A 13,214-nucleotide genomic window follows, 5' to 3' on the forward strand; every position below is an offset into this window, starting at 1 on the left:
AGCCTGGTTCCTCTCAAGCTTTCTTTCTCATATCATCTCAGGGAGTTTTTCCTTGCCACTGTTGCCACAGGCTTGCTCATTAGGGATAAAATAAAATAGGGAAAAAATAGTTTAATAATTTAATTTAATAATTTTTTTTTTTTCTCTCCTTTCCCTGTTTCTCTTCTTTTGTAAAGATGCTTTCAGACAATGTCCATTGTAAAAGGCGCTATACGAATAAATTGAACTGAAATTGAAAAATTGAAAATAAAGAAGCCAGCTTAGGTAGTTAATATCACACAAATGACCAGCAGACCAGTTTGTTTTCTGAATGGTAATCACTCAGGTTTTTTGATAGTGGTGTAGTGTTACACTGATTTCCCAGGATGCCTGTCTTACCTTCTGGTTCTTTTTTAAATAAAGTCCCTTAGTCATTGCCAGTCTGATCCCTAATCTGCTACTTAATTTTATAGTATTACTTATTTTCAGACACATATTCATAATCATACTGTTTAATAATTTGTTAAAGCCCTCTGGTAAACTCAGTCCCATTTAAATGTACAATTGCAGAATGTAATGTGGGGAAACAGATCAAATAACTCTGAAGTATTAAGCAACATGAAGCAGGCTGCCATACTGACACCTTCTGTAATGCGCAAGACTTTAACTGCTATGCACTACTATGGGCTGTGGTATAGATAGACGGCTGTCTTCAGTTTTATTTATATCTTAATGCTGACTGGTGAAATTTAATCTCTATCTCCTTTCCCCCTCTGCTTCTCTCTCCTAAAGTAATTTAGACTTATCTCTACTTCCTTATCAGTCACTGGGTGTGATATTCAACTTTTCTGTGTCTACTAGAGCTTAGTCCTGGTCATTAAAAAAAATGTCAGGATTCTTGGACAAGACAGCCAGATGTAGGAATTATGCTGCATTTGGCTATGTGGAGTGTGGTCCATGCACTGGAAAGAAAAACACAGGATTTCTCAAGGACAAGATCTGCTCTAGGCATGATAAGCTGCTAGAGGTTTTCTGCTGCTTGGATCAGCAGTGTATCTGTGTAAAGTGTTCATTGGATGATCACAAAGGACATACAATTGTATCTGCTTCAGAAGAGAGAACGGAGAAACAGGTTAGTAATGAAAATTAAGTGTTTTGCATTTTAATGTATTGAACAAATAATATTTGATTTGAAAACATGCAGTATATATTACATAAGGTTTTACTAAATGACATTGAATAAAGTTCATTCTTAAAAATGTACACTGGAGGACCTTTCTCCTCTCATACAACTCAGGGTTAAAACCTAATTTTTTTAAATGTACATTTTTTCCAGCTGTACTGACTATTAGTGTGTGATACAGAAGCTTAAGTTGTATAATGAGTGGTGTCAAAAATAAATTTGCCAGGAATAGCTTCTGTGTAATTTGAGTATTAAAACACACATAGATGATGTCTGTTATCCACCTCATTAGATTTGGAGCTCAGCAGTATGGTCTGAACTAGAAAACCCCAGAAGCATAGACAGCTATTGCAGGCAGAGTAAAAAAAATCAATGGCAACTATCTCTAAGTAATATAATATGATAATATAGCAAAGAATCATATCTAATGGTCATAACTAATGGTTAGATCTACAATCTTAATTATGGGTGGAAGTAACAGTTACCATTATTAAATTAAAATTAAATAAGTGAAAAAAGTGAAAAGTAAAAAAGTTGCTACTGTTAAATATACATTAAAATGTAGTATAATGTATTAAAAAGTAAGTGTTTTATCTTATTTATAGTCATTTGCTTATTATATACATGACTAATGCAACATAGTTTGCTATTGGATTAAGTAAAACATCATGTAAATATCTGATGATATTTACTGCTCAACTAGAATTTGACTAGACCACCCAACTATTTAATAGAGCCAGCTGGTTGAGGCAAAGATGAAATCACAGCAGAGGATCATGGACAGGAAAAGGGAGCTTGGGGAACTGCTGAAAGCTGTGGAGTCTCACAAGGTATGAGCATGAAAAAAACAGCACCTGTGGCCTCTTCTAGATCTGGCCAACAGAAAGAAAGTTTTGTGCCAGAGTTCAATCCCACTGAGGATCACTGATAAAGAAAAGAGGGTCATTTATCACAAGTTGGTTATACTGAGGTATGAATGAATGTGTGAGTGTGTATTTGCATGGTGCCATGTGATGCACTGGTCATCCTATTCAGGGTGAATTCTCGAACCTTATTAGTGTTATTCTCTGGATTCACCACATTCCTGACCAAGATGATGTTTTTAGTGAAGATTAATGAATGGATAAACATTAAATTTGCTTAAGGCTATTAAATTGTACTAAATTCACCTCAAAATTAAGGGAAAACCATAGAAAATCCGATTATCTGATTGGATAAAACTGATTATCTGGTTTAACTGTGTGCATGCATGTACAGCTGTCTGCACAAGTAGCACTGGAGCAGAGTGAGAAGACCTTTTCTGAGATTATTTGCTTTATTGAGAAAAAACGCGCTAAGATTCAGGACCTAATTCGAGCTCAGGAGAAGATTGCAGTAAGCCGAGCCGAAGGCCTCCTGAAACAGCTAGAAGAGGAAATCTCTGAGCTTCAGAGGCAAGACGAAGAGCTACAGCAGCTCTCTCTAACAGAGGATCACATTCACTTTCTGCAGGTATTCGTCTTTTTTCAGAAAACCAACTTGTGTAACAGTCCTCAGCTGGATGTGGCTCTGTTTCAAGGAATATATAATAAAATACAGCACATTTTTCTTGTTTCCTTGTTTGTAGCGTTATGTATTTCTCACTGCCACACTTGGATCTTCTGATTTACCCAACATCACTGTTAGCTCTGTCATCTCCTTTGAGGAAGTAGCAAAGTCTGTAACTGAACTAAAAAAGCATTTGGAAGATTTTTGTAAAGCAGGCATGGAGAAAATTGAAAACAGAGGTATTATTCAAATCACTTTATTTGCATTTACTGTCCTAACAATTCCCTTAATAACCCTTATTTCCTTTATTTCATAATAATTGTAATGATTTGTAATGATTATCTCACATAATGATGTGATAAAGCTATCTATTGTACATGTACATATATTTGACATAAATCTCTGCTGCACCAAACAGAAAGTTTGTTTTATAGGAGAGCCCAGAGATAAATCTATTCACTTTCACTGGTCATATAACCATCGCAACCACCTTACACATTGTCAAAGCACTGTTTATAGCAGTACATTATACATTTTTTTAAATGCCTTTGTAAATTTGAAATGCCTACAGACTAGTCATTTCATAGCATGTTTATTCTTGCATTCTTGTTAATAATGTAATGTAAACAAAGAGCATTAGCATAAAAAATTATTAGGAAAATAAAGTGAATATGAAAAAACTCAGTAATTATGTATAACACACACACATATGCATGCATGTATTGCATATTCATTGTTTTTCTTTCTTTTCACTAGTGAAGCAAATTCAAATCCTTACACCCATGACCAGAGAGGAGGTCCTGCAGTGTGAGTCATTGACAAAATGAACACACACATGCATATGCACACACATACACATATAATAACACATGCACACACTTCCACCAACACAATTATTTATGCAGCAAATTAATATTGTACCTAAACCCAGCTTGTAATCAACCTATAATCAGTAATCAGAAAGGAAACATTGTAGATCTTTAAAACAAACAGTCTTATTTTCCCCATGAGAGCCATCAATCTATTAAACAAAAGTCATGTGCTTCATCAACAGATTATTGTGAGCTAACCATGGATCCCAACACTGCATACAGACGCCTCAGCCTGTCCGAGACCAACCGAGCAGTGTCCAACTATGACCAGGACCTGCCTTACCCAGATCATCCAGAGAGGTTTGACTGGCCCCAAGTGTTGTGTGAGCAGCCTGTGTGTGGACGTTATTACTGGGAAGTGGAGTGGAGTGGCAGAAATGGTGTTAACATTGCTGTCTCATATAAAAGCATCCGTCGAAAGGGTGGCCGCAATGAGTGCTGGTTTGGCTGCAGTGATCAGTCGTGGAGGCTGTACTGCTCACCTTTTAGATATGCCTTTAGGCATCATGGCAAGGAAACATACATCCCCAAAAGGAACAACTCCACCAGGATTGGTGTCTTTGTTGATTACAATGCTGGGACACTGTCTTTCTACAGTATAGCTGAAAAAATGATTCTGCTCTACAAAGTGCAGTGTGAGTTCACAGATCCTTTGTATCCAGGATTTACTGTGTGGCCAGGATCCAAACTGACACTATGTTGTCCTATAGATTTAAATATAGATTTTTAAGGCCAGATAACAGTTTTCTTAGTCCAGTTCACAGAAGCTAGTTCATGTTTCTGTTCATGTTTCTAGCTTACAGCAATATGCTAGCTGGCTCAGGTATGCTGACACAATGATTTTAAAATCACATTGTGGAGGTATATAGAAAGTGCTTACATGAGAGTACAGTAGAGAAGTTGGAGAAGAAGTACATTTATGATACCTGAGTGCTTTGTTATCAGCCATTATTGGCTTGATAGTTTTAAAACACTATTTAATAACACTATTTATATAACACTGTCAGTACTGTTATGAAAAATTAACCAAATTGTTCTCTTTTACCTTTCCTGACATGCAATTTTAACACATCTGTATACCATCTTGTGCTTATGGCCTTATAAAATACCATTGGCAATGGCTTTCATTCTCTTTCTTCTTCTAACCTTGTTCACAACCAGATTTTTGAGCTATTTGCATAACAGCTTGTTACTATGGTTAGAGATATTGATAACACTGTTCTCTAAAGCTGGTGAATCAGCTATAAGTTAATTATATCTTTATTATATCGGTTATGCCCATATAATACCATACTTATATAAGTGAATTGTGAATTAGTCAATTTTTCATTAGCTCTTATGTACTGCATGGGCTGGAGAGTGTTTCTTACCATTATCCCATATCAATGCCAGGTGCCTAAGCATCTCTTGCTATGCAATGGTCAACAACATCTGGGATGCCAGCTGTGGTTTAAGTCACTATTTGCTGACCTACATGTTGATTGCTTTCTGTGGATTAATGTTCAGCCATTTTTTAATTCATAAAGTCATTTGGTTGTCTTTTGAGGAAACTCAAATAACCATGTAAAACAACTTTTATTATGATGAGATCACAAGAAAATTAAGTTGTGACCAAAAGAAAACATCTTGTTATATCAAGATCACAAGAAAATTGTTATGATCACAAGAAAACAAAAAAAGAAAAAAATATATAACAATGCATGGCCGCTTAGGACTTCCGTAGATTGGATCTTTCTTTAAATCACAAAAATACACTCTGTCTAAAACTAATAAGACAATGAGTTCTTTTGGTGAATAAGTCTTTGGAGTCTTTGATGAATAATTCACAGCCCAACTTGAGAAAATGATTCAAATCATTTTCCATTTTCCTGTAGCTGCTGGTAGGATCTGCACAGTGAGGATGAATTTTAGATCATTAGTTCTTACAGCTCTAGGATGTCAGGTCATAAAATAACAAAACTTTATTTTAAATGTTAAATTTTTATTCTTTTTAAACCTTTTGGTTGTTGCTTTATTTTGATGTTTTCATTTTGTTGCATGATGATTCAGTACATTCTCCTGTCCTGTCCTGTTAGTAAAGAAATCATAAACCATGATGCCTTCACCATGTCCTAAAATTTATTTGATCATTGTATGGCTCCTAGGGCAAAATTCATATAAACATACCTCTATTAGTATCCAGATTTCTTTTGTGTTTTATAGGACAGTGTCTGACTCTATTTACACAGGTTTTTAGACAAACTGTTTACATACATTTTAAAATCTAATCTATAAATGTTAAAACATTGTATATGCTTTTGTGTGTTATCAGTTAATCCAGTGGGATGAATTTGTCTATTATTATAACTTTAACTTTAACTTTAACTAAGCTATATAATAAGGTATGTTTTAAAGGATGACAAGACTTTTCTTGTAATTGGGTAGTAGGTAAGCAAGTAAGGAGGGGATGGTAGAGCATGGGCTATCATTACTTTTGCGAAGAACATCTGGGAAGGAGGCAGGCATTTACTGATAAATGCACATACACTCACTGTCCACTTTATTAGGAATACCTGTACATTCATGCTGTTATCTCATTAGCCAATCAGACTAATCAAGACACCTTCAAATATGAACACACACAGTTCAGTTCAACTCAGCTGTGTGGCTCCCATCTCTTTTGTATTTATCACCTAGCCACAGGTCACTGAAACACAAAACAGCTGTTAGATAATCACACACAGGTACATGCTTACCATCCTTACTGCTCACACTTCCACTCTCTATTCACAAATCAGCTCTTGACCATGTCATTGCTGCCACAACTAGGATTTTGGGTATTGTAGTATTTGTAATGGCAACATGAAACTTAAAACTAGAGTAGTGTATTCCTGGAGAAATTTAGAATGCTTAAGCATGGTACTCCTCTTAATGTTGTATTACTATGTGTTACTAGGATAGCGCTACACAATTGTTATTGTATTCCACATGATTGACAGGGTGTTGCAAGGCAGTTGCTATTAAAATTCCAGTTAATTACTGGAATGTTTCTTCTTCTGAACTGTGAGTGTGAGAGTCTTTTAAAGTCTGAGGTTGAGTGTGTGGCTGATTGAACACAGGAGTATTCAATCAGTAGCTGGATGGCTGTGAACATGGAAGTGACTGAGTGTTCTGGGGAGTATAGTCCATGCCATGAAACAGGGCATGCCATACTGTGGTGGAAGCTATTGATAAAATGTTGAAAAAATCTTCTTTTTTTGCATTTTATGTTAAAATAAATGACTCATATGTTAACAATTAGAATGTGTTCTACATGAGTCCATGTTCTGTCTATTTTATTTTAAAAAACATAATTTTCAATCATATGTGTAGTCAGCACAAATAATCCACTGAATACCAAGAGTTTTTGTTCAGTGCAAGCTCTGAACACTCACAAATCCTTTTATTTGAAGCAAAAAAAAATGTAGATACGATGTTACAATGTCACATGTGTGTTGTGGTAATTTGTGTGGGTTAACGTGGCAGTTATTTGTGACGTAACATCAAAAGTCCAACCGACTGACCAAACGAGCAGGAAACCGACCGACCGCCTGACAGACAGACAGACAGACAGACAGATAGATAGATAGATAGATAGATAGATAGATAGATAGATAGATAGATAGATAGATAGATAGATAAAGTTGATTGGATAGATAGGGTGGAGTGGACAGGCAAATGATTGAAAGTATCTTTTACAGCTACTCTGACTATGAGAGCAGGGGCAATACCATAATCAAGGAGGTGGTTTGCCCAAAGCGAGGCTCAGCCATTGCACTCGGGCTATGCTGACCTTTACGAATTCCCTAAATGCGGTAATCTCGACTGCATAATTTCTGATTGAAGAGGGTCCTCAGCCCTGCGCATGCAGGCATGTGTAAGAGCTGAGCCAGAACCTAAGATTCCAACAATGTATTTCACTTGGAATTTTCGGGACATTCGATTGTCCATATTGAAAAAAAAAAACATAATTCCAATCACTTAACAAAAGTAATTTCCTGAAAAAACAACACATCACTGGGGCCATCTAGCAGGCAATATGATTACATCAGAAATTTCCCGTCCTTTGATTGGATAATTGGAGTAGTCAGAGGCAGCGAACCGCACAAACTAAATAAAATATATATTTTCTCACAATGGCTGACAGAGGAGAAGAAATCGATTTGGTGAAGGCCACTGGCTTTGCATAGCAAGCACCACTAATAATAATAAGTAAGTGAAATAGGAATAGTGTGCTTTGCATAGCAAGCACAAATAATAATAATAATAATAATAATAATAATAAGCGTCATCATCATCAGTATGTGAGACTGTAATAGTTTAATTTGCATAGCAAGCACCACTAATAATAAGTGAGATAGTATGTTAGAACATTGACCGTAGTTTCCTTCAACATCCAGCAGAGGGACTTCTCACCCGAATTCTGACACTTCCGGGTTGAACACTTCCTATTGTACAGACGTATGTATCCTTTTATATACATAGTTTAGTAGCCTACTATTCTTTTTGGCAGAATTGATCATTATAATCAACCTGGATTTTATATCACCATAGTCCCTAAATGTATGTTGTTGTTGATCTTTCAGCTGCTCCCTACGTGTGTACAGGGGTGCCCTGAAGTAACCCTCCCATTTTATCCGGGCCTGGGACTGGCACTGCATCCAGTGGCTGGGGTTTGGGCATTGGCTGGGAATCAAACCAGAAAATGGGATTCAAATCAAAAACAACCCCCCCCCCACCCCACCCCCCCACCTCTCAAACCAAAGTTACACCCTTGCCATTACCAATAATAATAATAATGATAATAATAATAATAATAATAATAATATATGAAATAGTAATAGTGTGCTTTGCATAGCAAGCACTTCTACTAATAATAATTATAAGCATGTGCTATAGTAAGTGTGCTTTGCATAGCAAGCATTACTTACTCCTCCTACTACTACTATAAACAATAAGCTTTGCAAGCACCACTAATAATAAGCTAATAATAATAAGCTTTCTGGCGGCACAGTGGCTTAGTGGTTAGCACCTGGGTTCGAGTCTCGCTCCTGCTCACTGTGTGTGGAGTGTGTATGTTCTCCCCGTGCTTGGTGGGTTTCCTCCGGGTGCTCCGGTTTCCTCCCACATTCCAAAGACATGCTTCTAGGCTGATTGGAGTCTCTAAATTGCCCGTAGTGTGTGATTGCATGACTGAATGGGAGTGTGTGTGTGTGCCCTGTGATGGGTTGGCACTCCAGGGTGTATCCTGCCATGACGCCTGAGATAGGCACAGGCCCCCGAGACCCGAGTATAGATCGGATAAGCGGTACAGATAATGAAATGAAAAATAAACTTTCTTTTGTAAATGAATGACAGTCGTGAGTTAGCAAAAAGTGTGTACAAAATGACAATTAAGAGTTTGAATAGTGGCATCAGTAGATCAGTAGATCAGTATCCGTAGGTCTCCACTCTCATTCAAACTCAAAGAAAGGAGTGTATTCATTCAAGAAGGAGAAATATGAATCTGTACTTGGAAGAGAATAGCAATGATTCATTCACTTAATAAATTTGATCATAAGGAATATTAAAGTATTGCTTTTTCTTCTGAACTGAGTAGATTTAAGTATGAATGTGTGTTCCTGAAGCTTGAAAAATGGTAGTACCGTAGTAGACTAGATTCATATTCAGATTTCTGGGTAATGTCTTATTAAAAAATACATGCTTTTTGTCTAATACAAGTTTCTGTTCTGTTCCAAATTGGACCTTAAGCGTAAAGGCTCTAATGTTTAGCACTCTTAAATTCAGATCAAAAGGTGCTGTCAGTGCAATTAATTATATCTTTTCTGAGAATTTTAGCATTTTAGTTTATTTAGCATAGTCACAAAACAATATAATATCATATCCGTTTCCTTTTTCATGAATATAATTTGACATTCTCTTATTCTCCCTTCCTCCATAGGTAGATAGTGTGTGTGTGTGTGTGTGTCTGGGAAAGGACCCTTTTCCTTTGCTTTAAAAAACACCTTTGGATTATTATGACTTTAATCAAGTCTCATACAATAAGACAGACAGCGATGGACAGGGAGACAGGAAGGGCACTTCCTGTTCAAATCTGCAAGGAACCGGAATTGATGCACATTCCACCATGAGACTTGCTGAATGGAAGCGTGGGGACATTTTTTCCACACTGTGGATAAGAGGGTCTATTCACAATATTACAACAACATTTTACAATGTTAAGCAATGTACTAAATAGCTAATAACATCCTTAGAGATCACAACCCTGAAGTCTGTGCATGTGTCTGTATGTGGGAAAGGGCTGTTTAATACTGCTGTGAGCCTGTCAGGGTAGCATGCATGTCAGGGTGTGCTTGCATGTAATGTGAGACACGAATTTGTAGTAAATATAGACAGTGAATAAAATGGTTTTCACTGTAGAAATAATAAATCAAAGACAACATTTTTTTTGCAATGGCCAGGAGGGGATCAACCTATGGTGTCAATTTTAATTGCATACTGTGGTTGTAAAAAAAAATAAAAAATAAAATAAGACATGCAAATCATAAAATTGAACACATTATTTAAACAAAAAAACAAAAAGTAGGAATTACTAGGAATTAAAATCTATTTTTTTTCTTGCTTACTTTACTCAGATGCTTGCTTTTTCTGCTATTTTTTCTTTGCATTTACACAGATTAGGAGATTCATTGCACCAACTGTGTCCAAAACCAAACATATCAGTTTCTTAGTTTGTGTAAAATAGAATTTGTACACCTGCAATGAAAAAAATTTGAGAAAGTATAACTCTGATTGTTAGTCAACTTAGTCTAACTCTGATTGTTAGTTTTACAGTTGCAAAGTCTGTAATCAACCCCTTAGGACAATATGTATTTATGCAAAATGTTTTCCTTCAAGTTGCTCAATTAACAGGCTTACTCTTGGTAGGTGGATAGTTTAACTTTTTTTTATAGACAATGTACTTGACAGATCTTTAACTAGACCATTGCCTCACTCTGGAGCAGCTAAATCTGCCTTCACAAAGGATTTGGAGGAAGGTACACGCAAAAGAGTGAGATTTTTTATTGACATCCTCATGATACACATACCCATATAGATTAGTTTCTGTTATCTACCTAGCTTTTATATCGCATGCTGGATGTTGAATATCTCTCTCGTTCATTAAGTGACCATTCTCCTCTTGTAATGACATTGTCTATCCCAGAGAAAATAAGAAGGGCTTATAGGTGGAGACTTAATCCTTTTCTTCTTCAACAACCTGAACTCCACAAATTTTATTTTTTACCTCTGCTAATAAACCTTCTTGCTCTAATAGTTTTATATTGTGGGGCACATTAAAAGATTGTCTTAGGGGCCAAAGTATTGCATGTAGAAATGGGCTAATAAAAGCAAAAAATGCAAAAACGAACAGAAATGAACAATAAATGCTGTAGAGGCAGGTCATTTGTTTGCTTCATTCTCTCTATACAGAGGGTGTAGACAAGGATGCCTTCTGAGCCTTTGATTTATAACAACTATGCCTCAGGATCAGATCTGACAGATTGTTTTATACTGTACTATACCCCCCCCTTCTTTCTTTTTTTTGATTTCTTCTCCTCTTATATATTGTTAGTTTATTTAATGTGTGTTTTTTATCTTGTGTTTTGTCTGATGTTTATTGTTGTTATTGTTATGTTAGGGGGAAAAAAGCAAAATAAAAAAAATAAAAAAAATAATAATAAAAAACAAAACCCATCCACCTCCCCGTCAGAAGGAGCCTTCGCCTGAGTTCTGATAAATTCTGGTTCACCTTGTTACTTTCTGTTTGTATGGACATTTTAAACCACTCACTACACTCACACTCATGCTACACTCTGGTGCAAAGTATTGTCAGTCTGCTGCTATACCAAGCCTTGATTATTCATTGTTATTGCTTCTCTGTGTTCTTGACCACGTGTTTTTTGATTGATTTTCTGGTTTATAAACTTAATAAATTTGCCTTTGGATTTGGATTGTGTACCTGGTTCTCTGCTGATGAATTATCTCTCATCTGCTGCAATGGCTTCATTACAATCGTATTAGTAAACCTAATTTCAATTAATAGCTGCCTTAACAAGATAACATGGCTAGCTTGTTTTTAGAAAGGTTGTTCCTTGGTTATTTCAGTCACTGCACACATCGTTTCTTAGACAGTGCATCAGTGACATCTGATAAGATCAGCAGCATAAATGTGGATGCCTTCATCTAAGTAGGATTTCAAGACTTTAGACTGTATTCATTCAACTGGCAGATGCATATTTGCTTATAGGCTTTATAGAAGTATCAAATTTGTAAGCAACTTAGTAAGCGCTCTTCGACATTTTGTCAAATATGTAAATAAAGCACATGTGACATTCAATTCATTTGTTAACATTTAAGAATGTTTTAACACATAATTTAATTTATTAAATTAATATACTGCTGCAACTATAACTTTTTTGTTTATGAAATTTTCTTACATTGATCCAATTTAATTTGATAAATTAACTAATGTTTATTTAATTCATTTTATTTTGTTGGTGCTGCTCGTGTTGGTGCAGTTTACCTTTATTGATTTATTATTATTTAATTAATTAATTGTCTTGTGTTCGTCCAAATTTCCATTTTTTCTAATTTAAAATTAAACAAAAGTAAATATTTATTATGTTCATATCAAGACAGGCTTTTCAAACAGTACCTTGTATTTTTAAACATATGTGCATGTTCAAAGAAAATATTCATTAAAAAAAAATCTAAGGTATTTTATATGGTTTTGATTAACTGCTACTGGTTTTCTTATTTCTAATAAAATGCTAAAATGCTTGTAGAAATGCTAATAATTATATCACTATTTAATTTTATTTTTAACATAACATACTTTTAAACTTTACAAAAACAATACTGAAAATGTGTGTTTTGAAATGTGTATGTTAAAGACCAGCAAATAATTTAGGAGTCCAAATAAATACACAGTATCTCCACTACATTAATGTGAAGGTTCACAGACACACATATACCTAAATTAAAAAAAAAAATAGCAGTTGTCTTGAAAATAAAAGCAATGCAGTTGTACTGTGTGCATAACGTACACTTACATTTACATTTTGTTTCTAATTTCTGATTGACTTCACGCAGGCCAGACAGGGATAGCCAAAGGGACGGATATGGCACGGGGGCCATAAAATGCCCAGGTCTGCAACAGACTCATCGTTGTGTGCAGGAGCAATCACAAGTTCAACAATGTCCTTTAAATCTAACCAAGCCATATCTCCCTGAGATACCAGATGACCAATTACAAATGGGAGTAGGCCCAAATTTCATGAATGTTTCCACCAACTGTGTTTTTTTTGTAAATGTGTATGTGGGATTGCATGTGACTTATTTGTCTCCCCATTTATAAAGAAAAATTCAGCATAGCCATGTTGAGTTCTTTAAGAGTGAAATATTTTCTGGTTGTCAACAATGTCAAGCTAACTCAAACAGGCTAACTCAACTGGCACTATGCCCTCAAACACATTATGTAGAATGTCTTGGCAATAACCCTTGCAATCACTGAAGTGTGTGAGATTTTCACTGAAAACATGTGAAAAATGTTTTTTTTTTACTTTGATTTAGCTTTGGACATTCTCTACTGCTGT

General features: G+C 35.6%; 1 protein-coding gene and 1 pseudogene across 2 annotated transcripts; both read left to right on the forward strand.

Annotated features, from left to right (window-relative positions):
* Positions 1 to 702: 702 nt before the first annotated feature.
* LOC131371140 (tripartite motif-containing protein 16-like) lies at positions 703 to 7,055 on the forward strand. 2 transcript variants are annotated; one of them, XM_058418933.1, is made up of 6 exons: positions 705 to 1,111; positions 1,897 to 1,992; positions 2,420 to 2,653; positions 2,769 to 2,928; positions 3,446 to 3,496; positions 3,744 to 7,053. In XM_058418933.1, the coding sequence occupies exons 1-6, from the start codon at positions 866 to 868 to the stop codon at positions 4,289 to 4,291; spliced, it is 1,335 nt and encodes a 444-aa protein (XP_058274916.1). In that variant the 5' UTR covers positions 705 to 865; the 3' UTR covers positions 4,292 to 7,053. The 2 variants fall into 2 exon arrangements, with proteins under 2 accessions (XP_058274917.1, XP_058274916.1); XM_058418934.1 differs by lacking the exon at positions 1,897 to 1,992 and having other exon boundaries at positions 703 to 1,111; positions 3,744 to 7,055.
* A 231-nt stretch (positions 7,056 to 7,286) lies between these two features.
* Positions 7,287 to 7,436, forward strand: LOC131342094 (U1 spliceosomal RNA; annotated as a pseudogene).
* The last annotated feature ends 5,778 nt before the right edge of the window (positions 7,437 to 13,214 follow it).

Source organism: Hemibagrus wyckioides, linkage group LG20, assembly GCF_019097595.1.
Source record: "Hemibagrus wyckioides isolate EC202008001 linkage group LG20, SWU_Hwy_1.0, whole genome shotgun sequence".
NCBI classification, from domain to species: Eukaryota; Metazoa; Chordata; class Actinopteri; order Siluriformes; family Bagridae; genus Hemibagrus; species Hemibagrus wyckioides.